This window comes from Nipponia nippon, unplaced genomic scaffold (assembly GCF_047370975.1).
Source record: "Nipponia nippon isolate SJK-2023a ecotype South Korea unplaced genomic scaffold, ASM4737097v1 scaffold_2, whole genome shotgun sequence".
Lineage (NCBI taxonomy): Eukaryota > Metazoa > Chordata > Aves > Pelecaniformes > Threskiornithidae > Nipponia > Nipponia nippon.
In genome coordinates this window covers 112,761,433-112,783,961 of record NW_028262336.1, presented here as the reverse complement: position 1 = coordinate 112,783,961, position 22,529 = coordinate 112,761,433, and the positions used below count along the sequence as shown (strand labels likewise).

At 36.6% G+C, this 22,529-nt stretch overlaps 1 protein-coding gene across 1 annotated transcript in view; it reads right to left on the bottom strand.

The window, feature by feature from the left end:
• Positions 1-734: 734 nt before the first annotated feature.
• The window catches only part of RDX (radixin), a 42,148-nt gene continuing 20,353 nt past the window's right edge, over positions 735-22,529 (bottom strand). Inside the window, exons 4-14 of the mRNA XM_087756142.1 lie at positions 18,183-18,278; positions 16,292-16,566; positions 12,315-12,398; positions 11,681-11,827; positions 10,126-10,222; positions 9,325-9,488; positions 8,547-8,677; positions 6,264-6,424; positions 5,192-5,284; positions 4,100-4,342; positions 735-3,121 (exon numbers count right to left, since the gene is read on the bottom strand). Of these exons, the coding sequence (XP_087612268.1) occupies positions 2,957-3,121; positions 4,100-4,342; positions 5,192-5,284; positions 6,264-6,424; positions 8,547-8,677; positions 9,325-9,488; positions 10,126-10,222; positions 11,681-11,827; positions 12,315-12,398; positions 16,292-16,566; positions 18,183-18,278 (1,656 nt within the window). The 3' untranslated portion in view covers positions 735-2,956. The remainder of the gene's footprint in view (positions 3,122-4,099; positions 4,343-5,191; positions 5,285-6,263; positions 6,425-8,546; positions 8,678-9,324; positions 9,489-10,125; positions 10,223-11,680; positions 11,828-12,314; positions 12,399-16,291; positions 16,567-18,182; positions 18,279-22,529) is intronic.

Genomic DNA, 22,529 nt, shown 5'->3' with positions numbered 1-22,529 from the left:
GTATAAAACTAGAAATACACGCGGTAAAAAGTATGAAGTACAGACATTTTAATTCATCATAGCAATTCTGTCATACAGAGTAACAAAAAGGGTCCTGTGCTTGTATTGAGTGCAAGGCCAAACAAATGCAAGACGGAACGGAATATCACCTGAGAGGAGGTCTCATTTATGCGAGAGCTGCTTAGCAGATCGATTTGTACACCTACTTATATGGGACTGTTCCTGCTCTCTCCAGGCGTACTAGACAGGTGAAAAAGCCCATAAACTTGCCATTACCTAAAGCATATGGCCATGCATATATTTGACAGCACCGTCCACTATCATGTGCAGTATCAAAAAACCACGTCAAGGTTTCTCGATGCTTAAGACATCGGCCTATTAAACTAAATTTCACTTAACCTGGGGCAAAGCAATATGTAGGCAGTGATTGAAAGTTCTTTAGTGGCCAAATTGCCCCCCTGTTCTCAAGAAAGCCCATTTGCTCTGATGATTCACATCCTGTTTTGAATTGACAATCACCAGCGCTTCCTCCCAACTGCATGTGGTAATGTCTTACACAGAGTACCATTCTCTAGGGACACAATTTGAAAATATTTTTTTAAAATTTCATTTTGACCAGCGAAACAAAAGATGATCAAAATTTGTACACTGCTCTGGAAAAAGGCTATTACAGTGCACTTAGGAAAGCTGCCAGAAAAAAGTGTGTTAAATAACAACAATGGACCTCAGAGAAATTAACTGTATCTCTTTATTGTTAACCAATGAATGTTATCCAAAATAGTAGATGTAATTGTAGCTTAATTGTACAACACAAAACATGATGGTAAAGGAAAAAGCATGTGGAAAATTACTTCACCAAGTAATCATTAAATGTATTCTTAGTATTTCCGCACCAGTAAGTGTTCCCAACTGCTGGTGACACCAGCTATTACCACTTTGTTCATTGTGAAAATCCGTATTACAAATGGTTGTTCCTGGTTGTTTAGAAAAAAAAAAAAAATCACACAGCTTTATAAATGGATCTAATCCATTTAGCCCTACTCTATATATTGTAGATTTATGAACAGCAAACTTCACTGGTATTTTTTCCCAACACTAAAACTGATGTGTCAGTGTTAGTGCACGCTTTCCAGGGAAAAATGAAAACTCACTGGAAGCACAGTATTTCACCTGCTATGGCAACCTGTTCGAATACTTCAGAAATTTGCTTAAGCTTCCGTGTGTGAAGAAGCCTATGAAACAGAAACTGTTCTTACAATACACTGCAAGTAGAAACACCAACTTCCACCAAACAGCATTTTGAAGCATGTGCACACCATCTGCACACCAATCTTCACGGTCAACCAGATACGTTTAGCCCCACAAACCAAAAATATATTAATGTATCTTTATTTTATTTTCATGATGTCACCCCACATAGCCAACCTTTAACTGCGCAAAATAATTAAAAAAAAAAAGAAAAAAACTTAGTTGGACTGTTCATAAGAAATTTAAACCTATTGTGCATGAAAAAATGTTTAATAAAATGGCAAATTTTAATAGATAAGTGTAAATTTATGAGTGCATAATATCAAACAGAAAAGAGCTGAACCATCCTCAGAGAAAACAGGGTTCTTCCACTGTAGATATTTGCTAGGGTACTATAACAGAAGGAATAATTGCAGTCCACATTATCTGTAAAGTTATTTCTAAAATTCAATTTCTGAGCAAATTTTTCAAAAAAACCCGGGTCTCCTTTTCAAGAGGGAAAGGATTTAATAACAATGATCTGACATCAGATGTGACAATTACAATACTAGCTTCACTGAAAACTGAAGCTACGGACACTTTTACTCCAATTCTGGGGACTTTCATTTTGTATTTGGAAACCCAAACTAACTCACACACACACATTCTACACCCCTCCCAGGAGATGGTATACCAGTGACGGGTTACAGCTTTAAAACACACAAGATGCTTTTACAATTTAAACTCAACAAAAGGCAGTTAGACAGTATTTAGCACTATAAATCCATCTTAAAGTAAAAGAAAATCCTAGGAGTAAGGGCTCCTAGCGTTCTATGATATTACTGTTTAGTGATAGTCAATTTAAATAGCTTTTTTCATGGTGTTTGAAGGACCAGTCATCATGTATATAGTAGTGAGGTAGGATACTGTCCCCTCCCTGGGACTGATGTTTTCATATGCTCCCTTGCCAGAAAGGTCCAGGTCTCCCTACTGCAAATAAAATAATTACAAGCAAATAGCACATGAAGCTTTATGGTTTTTTTTTTCCTTTGCTGCATTAGAACATTTTGCGCATCTAAGAATCACCTAGGAAAAGCAATGCTTATTCAAGCCTATCAGCAGCCACGTGCTGCCCACAGGTAGTGTTCCATTTAAAAATATTTCCTGGAACTACCACCTGCCATCCAGACCTTTGTGAACAGGTAGGCAAAGAAAACCATCAATGATGACAGGACATGAAACACCAAAAAATTTCACTTGGGAGAAAAAAACAAAACAAAACAAAACTGAAAGCCAGCAATATCAAACTCTTAATGGTGTAACTACATTGAAAAAATGTAATTTCAAACTTCATACTGAAATAGTACCTATCCAGCTTAGGTTCAGTTTCATTCTTCTTTCTATTCCTTAATGTTCAGGTAATACATATGCTTGTCAGTCATTATATACTTCACATCAGTTTCCAAAGAAAAAAATATGAAACAATGAAACTGAAAACATGATGGGGGAAAAACTATCATTCTCCACACCCTCCCCCCCAAAAGCTAGGGATGACAGACTGCCTTACTGTTGAATAGCTTCCCCTAAATTTGTCTTCTAGACACTGTAGTCAAACTGGTATTAAGTGCTTTGGCAAAGTGGGGTGCAATCCATCAGATCTGCAAAGGCCTGCTTTTTTCTCTGTTGGTGGTTCAGCTTTACGAGGAACATATATGCAATATAACAGCTCTCACATTGCTTCAAACTCATCAATGCGCTGCTTTGTATTGCCTTGTCGGATTTGTCGAAGAGTCTTGTACTTATCACGGCCTGCTTTAACATTCTCAGCATGAAGGACATCATTTTGTGTTTTCTTGGTTTCATCTCTGGCTTGGGCCAACTCAGAACTTAAAGCCTGTTGAATGAAATATTTGCATTTAAGTGCTTTGACTAATCTTTTAATGATTCTGGAATTTCTGATAACAACTATCCTGAATAAGGATTTCTTGAATGCCAACCTATGAAATGCTTGTTGTGCTGTTGAGTAACTCAAGTTGTGAGGTCTATCAGAAAGACTGCTGAGGGAAAGAGAAGGAGTGCATAGGATTCTTTCCTTATGTAAGTGTGGGCATCAAGCTAAAGAGAAAAGGCCTCATACCATAACATCCAAGAAGAAGGGGAGCGGCAGGATAAAGCAGGAGAATGACCTTATTTTTCAATTTCTGCTTGACTAAATACAGCTCTTGTTTACCTCCTTGATCCCGTTCTGGCCAAGCAGAAAGGATATTACACATACAGGTTACTAAGATGCTGCTGTCAGAAAAAGCAGCAGCTTTCCATTTCTTTTATTTCCTTCCCAAATAGACATTTCATAACAAGACAAAGGGTTACCACTAACACAGATTATTATACTTTAAGAGGTAAAACTAGTCTAGGAGGAAATGCTCCATTTCAGGGAAATAAGATTAATCCAAAATGGGCATAATTCAGTTTTTGCATTTACAACATCTGTGAATGACTGCAAATAAACACAAATACTATTAAGCAAGCATCTGTTCATACCACTTAATGAATTTCAGTATTGAGAAAGGAAAGCATTACTTTTTAATGTTCAGTGTCCTGGACATCATATAATTATTAGAAATGTTTACTGGCCAATGCGACAACATACTAATACTTTTAAGCTATAAAGCACAATCTGACATCCAATCTTTCTATCTATTCCACTTTTAGAACACTATGAATGATATTGGTTGGTAAATTAGTAATAAACCTAGTAAATGATAAAAAGGCTGTTTCCTTGGCACACCATAATTTCAATGAGATTTTTGACAAACAAAGAATGAAAACCCAAAGCCTGAATTATGTTAATACAACTATGAATCTTCATTACCTGGAGCTGTTTCTTAACACGTTCATTTTTCTGTGTTTCTGTTACCCGTTCTTCCTCACTCCTGTGATTCATGACACCATCAGAAGACAGTTCTGCACTGGCTTCAGCATTGTTCTCATCATGTTCATCGTGTTCATTCTCTGTTGGAGGAATAACTGGTGGGGGAGGAGGTGGAGGAGGAGCAGACATCACAGATTTAAGTTCTTCTTTGGTCTTTTCCAAGTCCTCTTGGGCTGCAAAAGCCTAAATATAGTAAACAGTACTTAGCATCTTTTAAAATGATTTATGAATAGTCAGAAAAATAAAAATAAACATTTGACATGTTTTCAGACACATGGAAACTGTCCTTTATAAATGACACAACTAGCTTACGCACTGGAAATTGTGAAATAAGAATACAGGGTAAAAAAGATACGACTCAAAACCAGCTGTATCAGAGTCCAGCTATTTCCAGCAGTAGACAAGATAAGAGTGAGAGAATAGGGCAGTCATACCAATTGCTTTCCAACTTTCCTAGCCTCCTGAAATGTGAGGCTCAGGGACTTCCTAATCAAAGGTGATGTCTTCAAATTTCATATTTGACCAGAACTTACAAGAATTTGTTCAATCACTTTTTGAAGCTGTGCACACAATTAGTATTCACATCCCATAGCTAATTACAGATTTTGTGAAGAAATAGTAGTTTGCTTTAAACTATTGTCCAGTTGCATTTGATGTGCCTTTGTTATTGTTCGGGTTAATCTTTTCACCAGCACTCAGGGTTTTATACATCTCCCTCCTGAGGTGTTTTCTTTTCCAACACGAAGCTCCAATCTATTTCATCACCATACGTAAGGAAGCCATTTCAAATCGTTGACCATACCTTTGTGATGAGAATTTCCCCCCTTCGTGACTATTTAATGAGAAATGAGTTAAATAGAAGCACAGGCTGGCTTCAGTAGACTGGAGAAAAAAAAAACAACCTTTAAGAAAGGCTTCTCTGAAGCCTAAGGGAAAAGAGAGATTCAATCCCATGGACTTCCAGTAGGATTTATGCACTCATCTCCCTTAGTTTCTTTGAAGTTCTGACTTCACACAGCATGAGCTCATTACTTTGTGCTGCCATTCTGAGGCTTCCTCTTCTTTCTTTTTCTTGGCCTCCTCTAGAAGTGCAATCTTGGCCGTGAATTCAGCAAGTTCTGCTGCCTGAAACAAAAAAATTAAGTAGAAGTTTTAATTTGGTATCATTTTGGCTCTGCAGTGGAAGAAAGCAGAGCCTTTGCTGTGAACTGACTTGAAGAGAGTTAGTTACCATCCATCACTTCTCTGCTAAAAATAGAAGTTTTAAGCATACATGACAAAGAGAATGAATCAGCACTCCTGCCTGATGGAAATAAGTCCAGAAAAAAAATATTTATCTTCTGCATTTCCAAAGCTTGCTGGGAAAGAGCGAACTGTAGTTACTAATTAGCATTTGGGGCTGTTTCAGTTTAATACAACTTTAATGGTCCCACCAATAAGGTTACGACTCTGGATCATAATCTCAGTACTGTTAAGCTAAATCTTGCCTTCAGAATTGTGTGCTAAGTTTACAGAAGACCAAAAGCTGTTTTATAGTTGAGAAATAATTTCTTCTACTATTTTCATGCCTTTCTCAGTTATTATGTACAAATCTTGAATTAGAAGTAGTCTAGCACAGACTGTGAGAAGATACTGTGAATGCTGGAAACAGAGGGGGAAAAAACCAACAAAAACCCAACCAAACAACAACAAAAAAACCCCATAGTGTCACCAACTCCCCACCACCACCAAGCTTCAGATCAGACCTGCTTCAGAGAACAGACTTCCCAGTGGACTGCAGAAGGAAGCTACTCTTGTTCTCAGCTGGATAAGCCTGACACTATTAGAAAAAGAATGTAGTGGGTGTTGTCAGTCTGAAATGTCTACGCCATCATTTAATTTCCTATAGCCACAGAGTTTGTTGGTTTTTTTTCTTGCCAATAGTGGCAAATCTAATGTAGTTTCCTAAAAAAGTTCCCAGAACAATCTGTAACAGTATTTCACGTACTTTTATTTGTGTTTCAACATACTTGTCCATTTGACAAAACAGATATAACCAAGAATAAAGGCTAAATTTCCAACTATCTTTTTCAATTTGCTTCGAAATAAGGTTAAAGATTCTTACTAGCTGCTCCTGGTTCTTCATTTGATCAGCTGCCTGCTTGGCTAGAGCAGCTTTAGCTTCTTCAGCTGCTCGACGCTCTTTTTCCAGGCGCTCTGCTTCCTCTTTTGCACGCTTTCGTTCTTGATCCAGTTCTAGAGCTCTTCTAGTCTGTTCCTCTAGCTCTGCCGAAAGGAAAGTTTGCAGACAAGATATTACTACCTAGCTCTTCCTCATACGTTAACGCAGATAACAGCTATAACATGCTCAAAATGAAGTAACCTAGAAAGCCGACAAAGATTTACAAGGCTGCCTCAAGCTAAGAAGAGCATGTTACCTGAAGCTGTGCTCCACACGTCTGATTTTCTTCCCCGTCTTTAAGACATACTTTGGTTATACTTCTACTGACAGTTCTGACAGCCCAGTGTTTCAGAAAATTATCACCTCACTGATAAAACTAAATACTCAAATATATGTACATATACATGGACATACACCCGCACTCTTACTACTGAGATTTTATATACATTAAATCATACTCTCTTACAGTAAAAAAGCAAAAAACCTCTTCTACTCTATTGAAATGCCTGACAAAGATTCCTTAATTGCAACAGACAATTTAGGCACGCGCCTCCAGAAAAATGACCTACGACCCATTGGACAGGTCAGAAAAATTCTCCATAGAACAGAGCCAAAAAGGAAGCAAACAGGAAAATTTTAAATCAAGGGAGGGATAACAGTTGTCTAGCTGCCTAGTTAGCAAAATATTGCAATCTAAAGGACAGAACTCCGAGTAAAACAGGAATAATAATCTACCAGTACTGCAAGGTAAGATTTGCACAGGCAAAATACACTCCTCTGATACGCGAAATGAAGCAACTATGAAAAAGGTCTTTCCGAAGCTCCTTTCTGGTTCTAGTGATAAATTTTCCACTATGTTTTTGTCTAGGCTAGCTTCCTTCACCAGAAAACCTAAACAACTGCTCAGTTATTGGAACAACCTATTTGCCCTTTACCATATGCTTTAATACTAAAAAAGCATCTCCCCAGGTATGCTGACACATGCTTAATCTTTGCACTTGTAGTTTTAAGTACATCTCATGTAATCAATATTCTTCAGTTGGTTTCTGAGGACTACTGCTTCAGTTACAAAAGGAAATGAACAGCATGACAAGTATGTGGAGTTGTACAAATGCTGTACTTAGAAAATTAAATAAAATGCATAAATATTTAAACACACTACTCAAACAAAATCTTCGCATGAAGATGGAGAACACTTAACTACCAAGTCAACTACAGAATGCAGACACCATTGACATAAACACTTCCATATGTGAATAGAAGGCTAAAAAGACCAACAACACATGAACATTATGTATTGCATCAGAAGTTAGGCTACATTGCTTACAAAAGTTACGAAAAAATGTATATTGTTAAACCTTTAGAATGACCCTGACACTGTTTTGTCCTAGGCTAAATAGCTCTCCCTTAAACAATTCCAAGGCACAGTTCATGTGTTACCTGTCTGGATGTGTCCAACCTGTCCTGCATTGAAAGACTGAAAAATATGGGGGTAGAGCTAGAGAACAGTGCCAGGCATATGTAATTTATTTGCATAGATTTAGTCAGTGATTCTATCTATCGTGCCTGAAGCCAACAGTTATGAGCAGAAGAGAGGAATAGAACTTTTATGAATGTGAACCAAACCTGAAGCAAAAAAAGAACGTGGAGAGGAAGGACTGGGAAGCAGTGGAGGCAGGGGCTCTACAGGGTGGTTCAACACAAAGAACTGTGGTTGGTGAAACTACCTTTATTCACTGAAATCTGACAAGATTGTAAAATTAAAAATTCTCAAATCTTACAAGGGAAAAGGAAAATAAAGGAACAAGGAATTTCCAAATGAAAAGCTAAATTCAACAAAATCCTAGAGGAAGTACTTTGAATCTTCCTCTCTAATTTCCCTGTTCCCTCCAACTCCAGCTTTTCAGCACTTTAAGCATTTCATAATTCTGAGTTGAACTGTGTACACATTAATTTCTTTTTTATTAAAGAAAATTGAAACTTTTGCTATATTAGAAATTTATTTTATATTACAAATATACAGACATACACACCATCTTTTAACTCTTAACACTGAAAAAGAATCTCTCTTCCTAAATTAAATACATCACTAAATCCCTGCTATTATTAATAAAAGTAATTAAAAAAACAAAAACAGACATACTAAGAGAACTGTGGAACTGAACTACCTAACTGAACTAAACATTGTCATCAGATATAAAAAATCCAGGACCAGCAAGAGCTCACCTTTCTGGGCTTTCATTGTTTGTTCCTCAATTTGTCTTAAGCGTTCCATTAATTCTTCCTTTTCACGCTCTATTCTTTCCTTTTCCTTTTCTGCTATCTCCCTTTTCTTCTTCTCATTTTCTAATTGTGCCCTGAAAAAAATAGCAAAAAAATTTTTTTAACCTCAGATTAAGTTCTACTCTAAGGATGCTGGTAGTCTTATTTTTCAGTTTAATCAGCTAGTAGAGAAGCACATAATTTTAAATGTTTCCAATTCAGTTTACAATGCAAGAATCGCCAAGTTTCTGTTTCAAAATACTGTACAGAGAAACAATTTATGAACAGAACTGATTAACAGCCTCCGCTGTAGTTCAACCAGGCAAATCCACAATTATACTTGCATTTTAGACATGGCTGACGTTTCACTTGGGCTAGAAATGGCAAAGGTATTTTTTAAAAATACAAAAGGTAAGTCATGACATTCTTCACTGAAGTTCTTTAAAGGTTCACCTGCAGAGTATAAAAGTCCCTAAGAATCAAGCAACAGAGAGTTAAGACTGTTTCACAAAAACATAATGTGAAACAACAGTACAGCTACTATTACTATGCTGAAAGTTCAAAAAAGATACGGCTTTCTATTAAGACAGGTGAGCCATGCCAATCCACAAACCTGCTTACATATTACAGCAAAAAAGCAGCTCTCTCTTTTCTAGAATGCCAAGATGTCTGATATTCTATGACCTAGTTTTCTTAAAAGGGTAGAAGAATTTTTTCTGTTTCATAGAAGTTGGTTAATTACCTTTCCAATTGTTTCTGATGTTTCTCCTCTCTAGCTTGGGCCTTCATCTGTTGCACTTCAATTGTATCAGGTTTCCTCCTCCTCATGTACAATTCATGATTTCCCATACACAGTGCCAAAATTCGCTTGTTAATTCTCAGACGGGGTGCATAAAAAACAAAATCCTGGCAAAAATAATTGCAGCATATCCATTAATCTAAAAATACAGTTGTGACAAGACTCAAAGCATTACTGCATGCTTGCATTTGTTAAATTTAAACTTACAAATATTTTGACATTCAATCTCTGAGCAATCCAACACCATAATCTATAAATCTAGTTACTGTAAGGAGCTTGCAAGATAAATTCAAAATTACACCTGGATTCCTCCATGTAGAGCTTATCTATTTTCCACAAAATTATTTATTTAAACTTCTAAAAAAGTGAGATGATTCTCTATTTCAATAAGTTAGTTAACTGAAGAGTTTTGACCTAGAAGGTCTCACGAAATGTGCTGCTGTAATATAAAAAAAGAAAAACAGAGGTGGGTGGGGCCAGAGAATTTAGCATCTTACACTGTGGCTTTTCAATACATCACAAAATATTAGTTGACTTAAATCTTAAGAGTATCAACCAGAATTAAAAGAGAGAAAATAAATATACCATACTTCAAAATCAAAATTGCCTTTTGATTACTGACTATTCGACCAATAAGAATAATAAATGTCACAAAATATTTACTCATGCCATAATGCCAGAGCAAGTCCCTGCAGGCTTATATCTCTTCATATACAAAGGCATACTATTCTACACACTACTTACAGGGGCCTTTTTGTCAATTGGCTTTATGACAAATTTTTTGTCATTAAAAGAGATGTTTCTTATTTCACTCCAAGGAAAACCAATCTTGGGTGTCAGCCTTAGAAAAGAAAGTTCTCATTAGAAGCAGCAAAGATACACATTTTATTTATATCCACTAAGTCATAACTCCATACCATTTTCACTATCACAATTACATTTACAAAATTTAACAACAGTTCAAGCATACTTTGGTAGACAATTTTCTACATATTATTCCATCAAATGAATAAATTACATGGCACTGTAACAAAAGGATTTAGAAATTTCAATTTGGAACTTATTCTACTATCATTAAATAGATGCTAAACATCACAATCATGTACTGATTCTTTATAAGCTATTGATAATTTTAAGTGAAAAGAATAACTATTTAAATTTGAGAAGTCTGACATTCCGAAGGCTGAAATTAAATTAGCCTTCAACAATGTTGCACTTCGGTTTAATTCAAATGTGAGAGATGTGTTCTTACACTTCCAAAGTTCAAGTTAAATTTATTTCCCTCGCGTCTTAAGTAAAATAAATTCAGTTCAGAAACCATTATTATGTTATGCACCAACTGCATAACCGTAAATATTTTTCTCCGTAAGCACAGAAAGTTTTTTTTTCAATTTATATTATCTTAATTACAGGCATTAGAAAATGTTTAAGTATTTGATTGCTAACTATGGGGAGTTAAACCATACCAAAAACTGGTTGATTGCTCACTCTGATCTGAACATTTTCTGAATGTTTCCTTCTTTCAGGAGTTATATTGCCATCTAATGGCAATTAAGTCTTACAGAATTTTGTTACAGAGCATATACATCGAAGAGCATTAAGTTTCAGTTCAGCTGACAACTGTTATCTGGTGTTTGACACATCACGTTTAACTTCAAATCACTGTGAGAGGACTGTTGACATCAGATACTACTAACAAGTGTTTGAAAAGAAACAAAAGATTAAGTCTGTTGTTCTGTTCTCAGATTTTTCAAGTTTTGTACATTTCAGCCTTATCCCTCTTCAAGTAGGACAGAATCTTTGATCTCTTTATCAGGACACAAGATTCATCTATTTTCTTTGATGACTAAAAGGTTTCACTTTTAAATACCAAAATTTCTTCATGCTCTAACAGCTATAATCCTAGTCACTGCTCTTACAAAATGTTTCTCATTAAATATGTTGCTCAGCTTCTCAATGTCCTTTTCATCCTGACTCAAGAGGAAGTCTTGAAGGAGTGAAAAGTACAGAAGGAAGCCATCTAAAGATGGTCTAGTTATCACACATCCACATTAAGCAACATAAATTTAAGCTTACACAGAACTGCTCTTCCTTTCCCTTCTTTTGCATCCCTATTTAATCTTTAAAATTCAAATATTCCTGCAGTTAATGTCTATGTCTTTCTATCTTTTACATAGATTACAAGGTCTTTGAGAACTTGTTTTGCTAGATGTTATTGAACACACAATAAGGTGGGTTTTGTATAATCTCAGCTAGGATCTCCTAGGACAGAACTGCAAAATGAGTATTAGCCACTTACTTATCATCATGCTCATAAATATTCAGACCCAAAGCATCAACTCCTAGCCACAATTCAGTTCCTTTTTTATTCTTTATTTCAAAATAGTTGACTCCATACATTTCCAAGTCTTGTGCTATCTTAAGGTATTCCATCATAGAATCTTCCCTGATGAAAGAAGAAAAAAATGTTATACTGTAGACAAATCAAAAGTACATTGTAAGAATAATGGAACTGCAGAATAACTAATTAGTGTAAAATTTAGTTAGGACTTAAATCTCTCTTCTTTGAAATTCATGTGTACATTGATTCAGGTACTTGTAGAGCTCTACATGTAATACCCGAGTATAGTTCAATCACCGCTCTTTGTCTTTTCACCCTGTGAGCTAAGGAAATAATAAGTATATTTTAGAGGCAAGCAAGTGTGGACAAAAGCAGCTGATGACCTTACCACAAATCACATAGGTAACCTAACTGGAAACTCTACCCTCACTGCGGCTTTCATGGAAGGTTTTGATAACTGCCTACCCTGGTCGGAATGAAAGAAAGCAGTTTCCAAACAAATACAACATCTCCCAAAATACATCCTAATAATAATAATAAAAAACCCCCAAACCTTAGAGGTCTTGGAACATTTTCTAACATTTCTAATTACCTTAACATTCCCCTGTGCTCTTCATGCCAGTTCTGTATTCTTTCTTCCCACTGTTCTTTTGTCAGTTTGTGCTGTTCTAACACACTGTGAATAGAAGTTGTTGCTATTAAATGACACTGACAACCAATTTAATCTCTTAAAGTTATAAAAACAAGTTTGATTACACAGCATAACATATGTGTCAATTGAATAAACTTAAACATGACTTCCTATACACTGCTCATCTTTTTAACCCAGACAGACACAGAAGCTTTGTATTTCAACAAATACACTTTTAAATAGTATGAAATCACTTATTTTTTCACGGTATTCTATACTTTTTGTAATATAAAAGTCACACCATGGCATATCTCAACTTTTACTGAAAGTCACGAAATGTAATGTTTGCAACACCTGAAAATGCAGACCTATAAAATCCTCATACAACAATGCTGCAAATTAATCTCTAGGTATGCACAGATACACTCAAGCTTTCGTTCTGCTGCAGTTTGAAAGAAAAAGTAACACATTAAGACTAGTTTGTTGGGGTTTGTTTTTTTATAAATAAAATCAGTAATGAAGCAGTTTCAGAAAACTATTTGAGGTTTATCTACAGCAGGCTGCAATAATGGAATTATGTTTTGACCTACTAGAATTTTTGACCTCCTAGAATTTTTTTTGGCCTACCAGAATGTAGTACTGCACTAAGAAATCAAATGCATATAACTTTATTATGCTTTTATTCCATGCACTTAGCATTTCAAGCATTCCTAGAGAAATTATTTTAAAGGACAATTAAAAAAAAAAAGAGACTGCAAAATAATCTTATTAAAGAAGTCAGAACAGTTGTTTTCCTTCCTTTCTCTTTACTGAGAAAAGTAAGGGTTTGCTACTTTTCTCTACATGTTTAACAAAGTACAATAAGGAATAGACTGAGTGATGCAGAAGATACTAATTCAATGTTTCTTCTGTTACAGGATCTGTCACTTGATTTGCTACTCTGCCCCATATCTAGTGAAGCGCACTTTTCAGTGGGAGCCACATCATCAGTGCGCATCCATATCAACAAGCTTTCCTCCTCAAAACTGAGGCAGAGGTTTCAGTTTTTGCACCTGCACAAAGCTGATGTGTTCACATCTAAATGATACAAGAACATGCAATGACAAGGCATCCTTTTTGTTTATTTGTTTCTTCATCTTTAGCCTTGAATATAAGTATAAGCACTAAATATAATACTTACAGAAGCCTCTTACAGAATGGACAAAGTAGGACTGCCTGCTTCAGCTGTAATAATCTAAAAGCAACCTGGCAATCATTTACAAGTTTCTATTACATAAAAAAATTAATTCCAAGTCTTCTAGGACAATGTTAATTTATTAAAGAAGTTCTGTAATTAAATCAGGCCTGATTTTTACATTGTGATATTTACACTGTGAGCTGCTTTCCACTATTATTTCTTCTACTCCTCCTCCAGCAGATATTCACAAAATGTTCAAAAGCTTTCATAGCAGTACAACATAAAGCTAACAATCAAAAAAAAGGACAAAACAGGATACTGCAAAATACACGATCCCAGGATTATGTCACACAAGTGCCCATCTGAAAATAAAAGCCCTGCTCCCAAGCTCTTTCTTCACAGAATCACAAAATGGTTGAAGTTGGAAGGAACCTCTGAAGGTCATCTTCTCCACCCTTCTGCTCAAGCAGGGTCACCTACAGCCAGGTGCCCAGCACCATGTCTAGACAGCTTTTGAATATCTCTAAGGAGACAGACTTCACAAGCTCTTCAGGCAACCTGTGCCAGTGCTCAGTTACCCTCATGGTGACTTGTGCTTTCTTGGGCTTTCCAAATTAAGTTAAATTTCTACTTCTACAGAAATTCTTTGCACTTTCCTCTTTTTGAATTGAAAGACACGAGGCAAAGGGCACAACTGAAATAGACTTGAACACAATTTTTTATTTTATTTCTTTACTGCGAAGGTGGTCAAACACTGGGACAGGTTGCCCAGAGAGGTTGCAGAGTGTCCATCCTTGGAAATATTCAAAACCCAAGTGGAAAAGACCTTGAGCAACCTGCTGCAATTAGAATAAAATATTTCAGCTGGCAGGGACCTACAATGATCCTCGAGTCCAAGTGCCTAACCACTTCAGGGCTGACCAAAAGTTAAAGCACGTTTTTAAGAGCGTTGTCCAAATGACTATTAAACACTGACTGGCATGGGGCATCAGCCACCTCTCTAGGTGAGCCTACTTTGAGTAGGGGGACTGGAGTAGATCTTCAGAGCTCTCCTTCCAACCTCAAACGATTCTGTGTTTCTATGACACCCTCAACAAAGCTGGCAACACCTTTGGCAATAGCCATCTTCTCATTTGGTCCCCTCCATTCTCTCTTCACATACTACTGATGAAACATCACTAGCAGATATGCAAGGGCTGCTGCAACAGAATAACTCAGCAAGGACTTGATGCCTTGTTGCTACCCAGCTCATAGTTTTGAGCCAAGCAATATGCAGTAGTTTTGACAGGTGAACATTAAGACTCTATAATTAACGGGAAACTGCAAATCTTTTCTCACTTTTTTCAGTAAAATTTTGCAAAGCTAGTCTACTTTGGGAAACAAGTAAGTATTTTTGACGTTACATTGTATGTTGTTCTGAAGTATTTTTATGATGTACTTGTTAATTTTCTGGCAAATCTCCTGGCAACAGGAGGCAAAACAGGAATAATTGTGTTAGAATGAATACAAAAGCTATGTGCTCACTCAGTGCAGACTGGCACACGACTGGTTGAAAGCATATGCTGGGAAATCATCTGAACATTTGCCTACTTATAAAGGAGCATCTTAAGTATTTGAGTTTGTGTCGTACACCAGCACTCCAGTGTTCACAAGCTGTCTTCATAACTGAACAAAACCAAGATCTGTGAACTAACATATTCAGTAATGACAGTTTTACTGGTTCTGCATCTCCCTGCCTTCCTAACAAAGGGTATTTTGTAGAAAGTGGTATATAGACTTCACTGTCACAAGAAGGAAGTAAACAGCCAAAACCAAACTCTTGGCCAGGATTTTTTAAAAAATCAAACCTTTTCAGAAATATTTCTTCCAATACTTCACCACAATCCTTTGAAATGCTTTTTTGCTTGCTAGAAAATTCTCAAGCTTAGTTACAAGAATAAGAGAGTTTCTGGTTTTAGTTTTCAAACCAAAGAGACAAAGCACATGACTTTTAAAGAAACCTCAAATTATTCCATGGCTCTCATTTCTCTGAAGATGCATTAATGTCACATATTTAGTAAGCACACATTGGTCCACAATACATCACTCTGGATTCATCTACGCTAACAGAATTGTCTAACTTTTTACATTTGTGTTGCAATGCTTCTCTTGCTGCCAATACATGCCAGGAGCATGGTTTCAGTCGCATAAAGAAACAGAACTATAATCTTGGTGCTTACTTTTCCTAACCACTTAGATGAGTGACTGATACAAAAGAGTTTATACTCAACAGCAATGGCAACAATTTAGCTTCTAAATTTTCTGTCCAGGCTAGCAGTTATCTGCAATATATTTTATTTGTAATACACTTTAATTATTTTCAGGAAATTATCATCATTTAAGCATACAAAAACATCAAGAACTGAAGAAAAGGAGTGAGTATCAAATGGATCTTAGTAACTTCTATATTGGAGTATCCTAATTTAGCAGAAGCAAGCCTCCAGGAACATTAGATCATTTTGGAGTACTTTGGAAATTTATTCAACTAAATCTGTGCAGATGGTTGTGGACGGGACAGGAAACAGGTATCAAGAAACCCATGGTTGTGATGCTGCTTTGTTATTTAGAGTCTAAATTGGGATCTCTAAATTTTACTAGCAAAACATGCACTCTTAAGAAAGCTACCATTAAATGCACATTATCACTTAAATATTTTAATTATAAAAAATATGCTGTAATCAAGTTTATATGCAGCAGATGATGCAAAAATGGTCTCACTCACCGCTGAGGGAGAAGTCTGTCATTGGCTAGGTAGCCTAGTTTATGTATCTCCTTACTGTAATCTCCATACTTGGACTGGACAGCATAAGAAGCCAGAAGAACGGCAGTTTCTGGTGGGCAATATATTTCATCATTTAAGATCGCTTCTTTGACTTGCAGGAAGAAAAGTCTCTGAGTTATTTCCTGAATTAATTCTTCAGATACATCCTCTGGAAAAAACTTGGCCCTGAACTTAAACTGCAAAGGATTTTCTTTCCTTACATCTTGCTGTGTTACCTGAGGGGGAGGAACAAAGAAAAAAAATTAAAAAAGAGCACCAGATGGTATATTAAATATAATTAACTCAGTAGTAATGAACTCTCTTAGCTCCTCTAACACTGAAATCCAGTGCTTCCTGACAAGCCTACTGTGGAACTCACTAGCGGTTCACATGGCACTGAATCAAGTACACCAATTTGGATAAGTCAGACAGTCTTGAAATACTACTCAAAGGCTGTTTAAGAGGTTTTTTTGTAGGCTTGTGTGAATTTGTATTTATCACAAGACCTTGAAAAGAAGAAGTTGTATTACCTGTTAAAAGAAATCAAAACTACATTCAAGGATGAATTGCAGGAAGTAACAAATTAGGGTCTAACGAGGTTTCTTTAGCAAGAACCACAGCACATTTCTTCAATGTAAGTGTAAAGTTGGATTCTTTTAAGAGTCTTTGAACCATTGAACTAAATACATGTGCTTTGTTCCTGTGCAAAAACCATAATTCCATTAATCACATTACTTTTCTAGAATGGATAAGCCTTATAATCATGATTTCTGTTAAGAGACCAGATGTGGTCCTCTTAAGCTTTAAGTAAGTGTCTACTTCAAATTTCAACAAAAACTCATTTTTATGTAGAATTTTCCATTTCATTTGGGCTCAGCTTTCAGCACTGATTATGACTAAAGCAAAAACATTCAAAATTAAACTAATTTTAACATTAAATAATACAGTGATTGTTAAAAGGTACATTCATAATAAAATAAATCTCATACATCCCAATTCCTCAAGCACTTTTTTACGCATTTAATTTTATGTGCACTAGTAGTCCCTCTAGAACTTCTTCACTACGCATGAAATGATGCATCTGTGTGCTTGACTTGTAGGAAGTATCAAAAACTGTAATATAATGCAACCATTTAATTATGTACGTAAGGCAGCGTAAGTACTATATTCAACATTTCAGATGTCAATTCAGATAAAAGAGGTATTCTTGATTAAGTTAAACTAAAAAAAAAAAAAAAAAAAAAAATCTCTTTAAGAGTGCCATTAATAACCTGACAGCCAATATTAAAATAAAAAGTGACCATCCGAATTCATAAATAGAATTTAAAAGTAAAATGACCTGGTTCCCAATAGCTGGGAAACAGAAGGTGCTCAGTGCTGTTGGGGAAAAACAAAACAAAAATTATCCTACAATCTACCTATGAGATACCTAAACAGAAGTTCAGGATCCTATGATTGGTGCCTTGCTTAAGGAGAGCTGTATACATGCAAATTCCTGAAGCTCAAATACTTCACAGACACCCCCCCAACTGTAAAACATTTATTCTATTATATTTTGCTACATGACAACAGGACAATCGTATGAATTTAAGTTTTCCTAATGCATGCATCACCATGGTACTGGAAATACAGAAAACGGTATCTCCTTCTCACATTAAATGTTGATGCAGCTTTGCATATTCTTTTATAACTAACCAAACTTAACACTGTGTTTTGTCATTTAAAGCAAATGAAAAACAACTTTTCAACTAAATTTGAAGCCAGCTATATCTCACCTACAACAACAAAGCAGCAAGCCTTATAGAAGTATATTTCAAACTGTACACTTGACTAAATATTAAGGAATTGTTACCTTTTTATTTAGCTTCAGCCAAGTTGAGTAGCCTTTACTGTCCACGTACTGTAGCCCAAAAAACCAGACTTCTCGAAGACCAACAGTTTTCACCACCTAAAGATAAATTATCCATAATCATCAGTGGTCACTACAAAAGGATTTTTTTAGTGGTAATTAAGCTACAGAAACCATCTCAAACTGAAATGTAATCAAATTTTAAAAGAAAAAAAAATTTAAAATAGTAGCAAAACATCAGGTTCAGGGAAGCATTCACCCCAGAGTTCTAAATAAACTCAAACACCATGTTGCCAAACCACCAACTGGAGTGCGCAGCTTACTACCGCATACGTAAAACTCAGCATCTGAAGAATACAAGGTAGCAAACAGGACCCTGATATTTGAAAGCACATCTGGGAATTGATCTGCAGACCTACAGACAAGTACATCCACTTCAACAGAAGACAACTGGTGAAACTATAATAAAGAATAATACTTGTTGACAAGTATGAGGTAATGAGGATGAATCACCTCCTTCAAATAATTTTGAGATCTTCTAAGAGTTAATGATAAAAGGGATAAGGATGATCTAGCTGATAAACCACACGTGGATTTCCTGTAAGATTTCTGATCAGGTCTCCCACCAAAGGCTACTAAAGAAACAAAACTGTCCTTGAATAGAGGGAAGGTCTTTTTACGAATATACTAGTTAAAAAGAAAGAAAAAAATAAACGAACTGTTTTCACAACAGACTTGTAGTGTAATCACTGGGAAGTCCCCCAGGACTTCATATGTGATCTGCAAAAAAGGATGAAACTCATGTGACAAAATCTGCTGTAGAAAACCTTCCATAAAGATCTGTGAATGAACAGTAAAAAGGAAGATGAACCTCAGTAAAAGATGATATTTAATAAAAACAAAATACTGTACATAAAAGACAACAATTTTAATTAGGCAAACAAAGTTCTCGTTGTAAAGGAAAAAAGCAACAAAGCTGTTATATTACTACACATGTCTATGGTATTCCCAAGTCTCTAATACTACATCTGGACTGGTCATATCAACTTAAAAAAGGATGCTGCAGCACTGGAAATGTTTCAGAAACATTGAAAAGAATGATCAGTGACATGTAACATTTTCTGCATAGCTAAGATGAGAACTAAGGCTACTGACAGAGAAACGAGGAAAGAAAAAATATGTTATAGGTCTATAAAACTTGCATGGCAGATAGAAGGAAAATAGAGAATGATTATTCATTATTTCTCATAACGTAAGAATTAAGAGAATCAACAGAAATCATTAGATGGCAGGTTCAAAGCAAACAAAGAAGCACTTTTACTACACAGAGTATAATGAAACTTTGAAACTACCTTACAAGTCTTTTGCATAGTAAAAGTACACATGGATTCAATAAGCAATTAATCAGAAAGGTCCAGCAAAGATTATTCAATAACTATAAACTCTGGCTCCAAAAGATCCAGTATGGCAGTACTTACGTATGTTCTCAGGTTGGACCATGCTGGCAAGCTGGTTTACTGAAGACTGTTTTATGGAAGCATTCAGATGCATGTGAAGTAAATAGAATTTTACACATAGATCCTCCTCCATTTTAAAGTAGTACTATCGGGTTGCAAAATTAAGATTTTGAAAATTAGAAAACGTCACAAGACAGCTGTGCAAACTTACTTCTGATGCCTTGCATATTTGCATTATTACTTAACAATCATTCAAGTGCACCTTTTTTCCTCCTCTGCCCTTTCACCTTCAAGCTCCAAAGCACAGAATGGACAACGTTAATGGATCCAACCTGATTCCTTTAGCAAGCAGTTGTTTTCTCTAGAATTCCTACATCATTTACTTTAGAACATAAGAAACGTTAAGAACAAGTTTATGTTACTAGTATGGTCCTGAGTAACAGTAAATTTGGTGTCCCAACACAGAAATTTCAGACCTGCTGCTTCTTTTGGCACAGATCTCCTATATGATGCTAATCAAATTACTTATGGCTTTATCAGATGACTCTGAGAATGCTCTTTGCTGCTGTTCAAGTTGAGCCTTTGTACCTGATCAGCCCTCTGAGCTGCAAAAGTCAGTAAGAACTGCAGATGCTCAACAGCTCTGCCCATAAGGCATAAGGAGACAAGTGCTTATGCTCACGTCAAAACATTTTGCTCTCACCTGCTAACTACAGCCCTCCAACTGAGATGCACATTGCACATTATTTAAATACAGACAACTTGTCTGCTGCAATGCAGAGTTACACATGCTTGCAAATCAACACTAAAAACAGCTTACACATTAACCTGTTTCACTTTAGACTCCGCAAATAAGGAAAGAGCATCGTCTATCACTGCCTCTCAGCTCAAAGGAAAAACATTTTCTGAAACTTTGTACCAAGATAATATAAGCGCTTATGCACTGCAGTAGCATGATATGAAAAATAAGTACAGAATGAGAAACTCAGGAGTTCAATTCTGGCTGAAAAGATTCATTAAGTGGCTTCAGGCAAGTCTTCATCGCATCTGTAAAACAGATTTATCCACCATCACATCCTTCAACTTGACTATTAACAGGCAATAATAACTCCTTGGCGAAGAAGAGCAACCAGAGCAATAGACATGTTTTGGCAAATCAAAACATACACATAAAGACAACCTAGCAAGGATTTCATTGAGTCAGCTTCCAAAGATCGTAAGGGAGGCTTCTGAGACATCTGGAAAGGACAGTGGAGTATAACTTGAAATAAAGGAGACAACCCTCCCATTCTTTCTGAATGGCAACTACAGTAAGCCAGAGGTACTAATGCTCAGTGCTAACACCTTATTGAAAACCAAACAACCCCCACCATTACTACCAGTGCATGTAAACATACCCACCACAGGATTCTTCCTCTCCTAGGAAAGTTACAGGTGCTAAACTGGTTGACTAAAGGAGGACAGATCCCCTCATGCCCATTCTGACAACTGACAGGATAGACAGAAGGACTAATGATAAATATGTTAAGACACCTTCTGAAATAGGAGTAATTTTTAAAAAATGAGTTTGTGCAATAAATAAGAACTATACTGAGTTTCCCAGTGGCAGAGAAAAGAGAAAGCCACAAATGTCAAATGCTGAATTCTTGTCTGCTAGCAGATGAAGATGATGAAAACACACACAGGGAATGGGAAACAAATCAACAACTCCAGAAGACAACAATTAAAAGCTTAAAAGAACCGCTGACTGAAAAAAAGGACAAGTTGTTCACCAAAAATGTAGAGAAGCACCAGACAACAACTAAATTCATGGAGAGGTTATTTTCTGCAAGCAATAACCAATAAGTCTACTGTCATGTCCACCATTTCTGCATAAACCTTGAAGACCAATTGTCTCAGTAACAGCTGAGCTGGTTTTGGCTGGGATAATTTTCTTCATAGTAACTAACACAGGGCTATGTTTTGGATTTGTGCTGGAAACAGGGTTGACAATAGAGGTGTTCTTGTTACTGCTAATCAGTGCTTACAGAGTCAAGGCCTTTTCTGCTTCTCACACCACCCTACCAGCGAGCAGGCTGGGGGCGCACAAGAAGCTGGGAGGGGACACAGCTGGGACAGCTGACCCCAACTGACCAAAGGGATATTCCATACCATATGACATCAGGCTCAGCATATAAAGCTGGGGGAAGAAGAAAGGGGGGGACATTCAGAGTGATGGGATTTGTCTTCCCAAGTAACCGTTACGCGTGATGGAGCCCTGCTTTCCTGAAGATGGCTGAACACCTGCCTGCCGATGGGAAGTGGTGAATGAATTCCTTGTTTTGCTCTGCTTGCGTGCACAGCTTTTGCTTTACCTATTAAACTGTCTTTATCTCAACCCACAAGTCTTCCCCTTTTACCCTTCCGATTCTCTCCCCCATCCCACCGGAGGGGGAGTGAGCAAGCAGCTGCGTGGTGCTTAGCTGCCCGGGTTAAACCACAACACAGTGCTACTAAATTATCTTTCTATAGAGAAACAGCATAACCTCTGTCTGAAAAGTTCATGCTGGTTTTGCAATACAGTTCAGCTCTTGATGTTACTCTGTGGAACTCGTATATGAATTTAAGATCAGGCTGAAAATGCTTCTCTCCTCACATACAGCTACGCTGGTTGATTTTGCTTGACCTAACAGTTTTTCAATTTACACTTCCAGAAGTTGATTGTAAGAGCTGGTGAGATGTCAAAAGCCACACAGTGAATTAAGAAGCAAAGCTGAAGAGACCATGAAGAAGAATTCAGAGCTGTATCTTTGTTCCCTGTTTGTGAATGCCCCAATTTGGATGACCCTGATTACCTGGGCACAAGACGTTACACAGCAGAACGTCACCCCACCCAATACTGCATGGCAGAAGA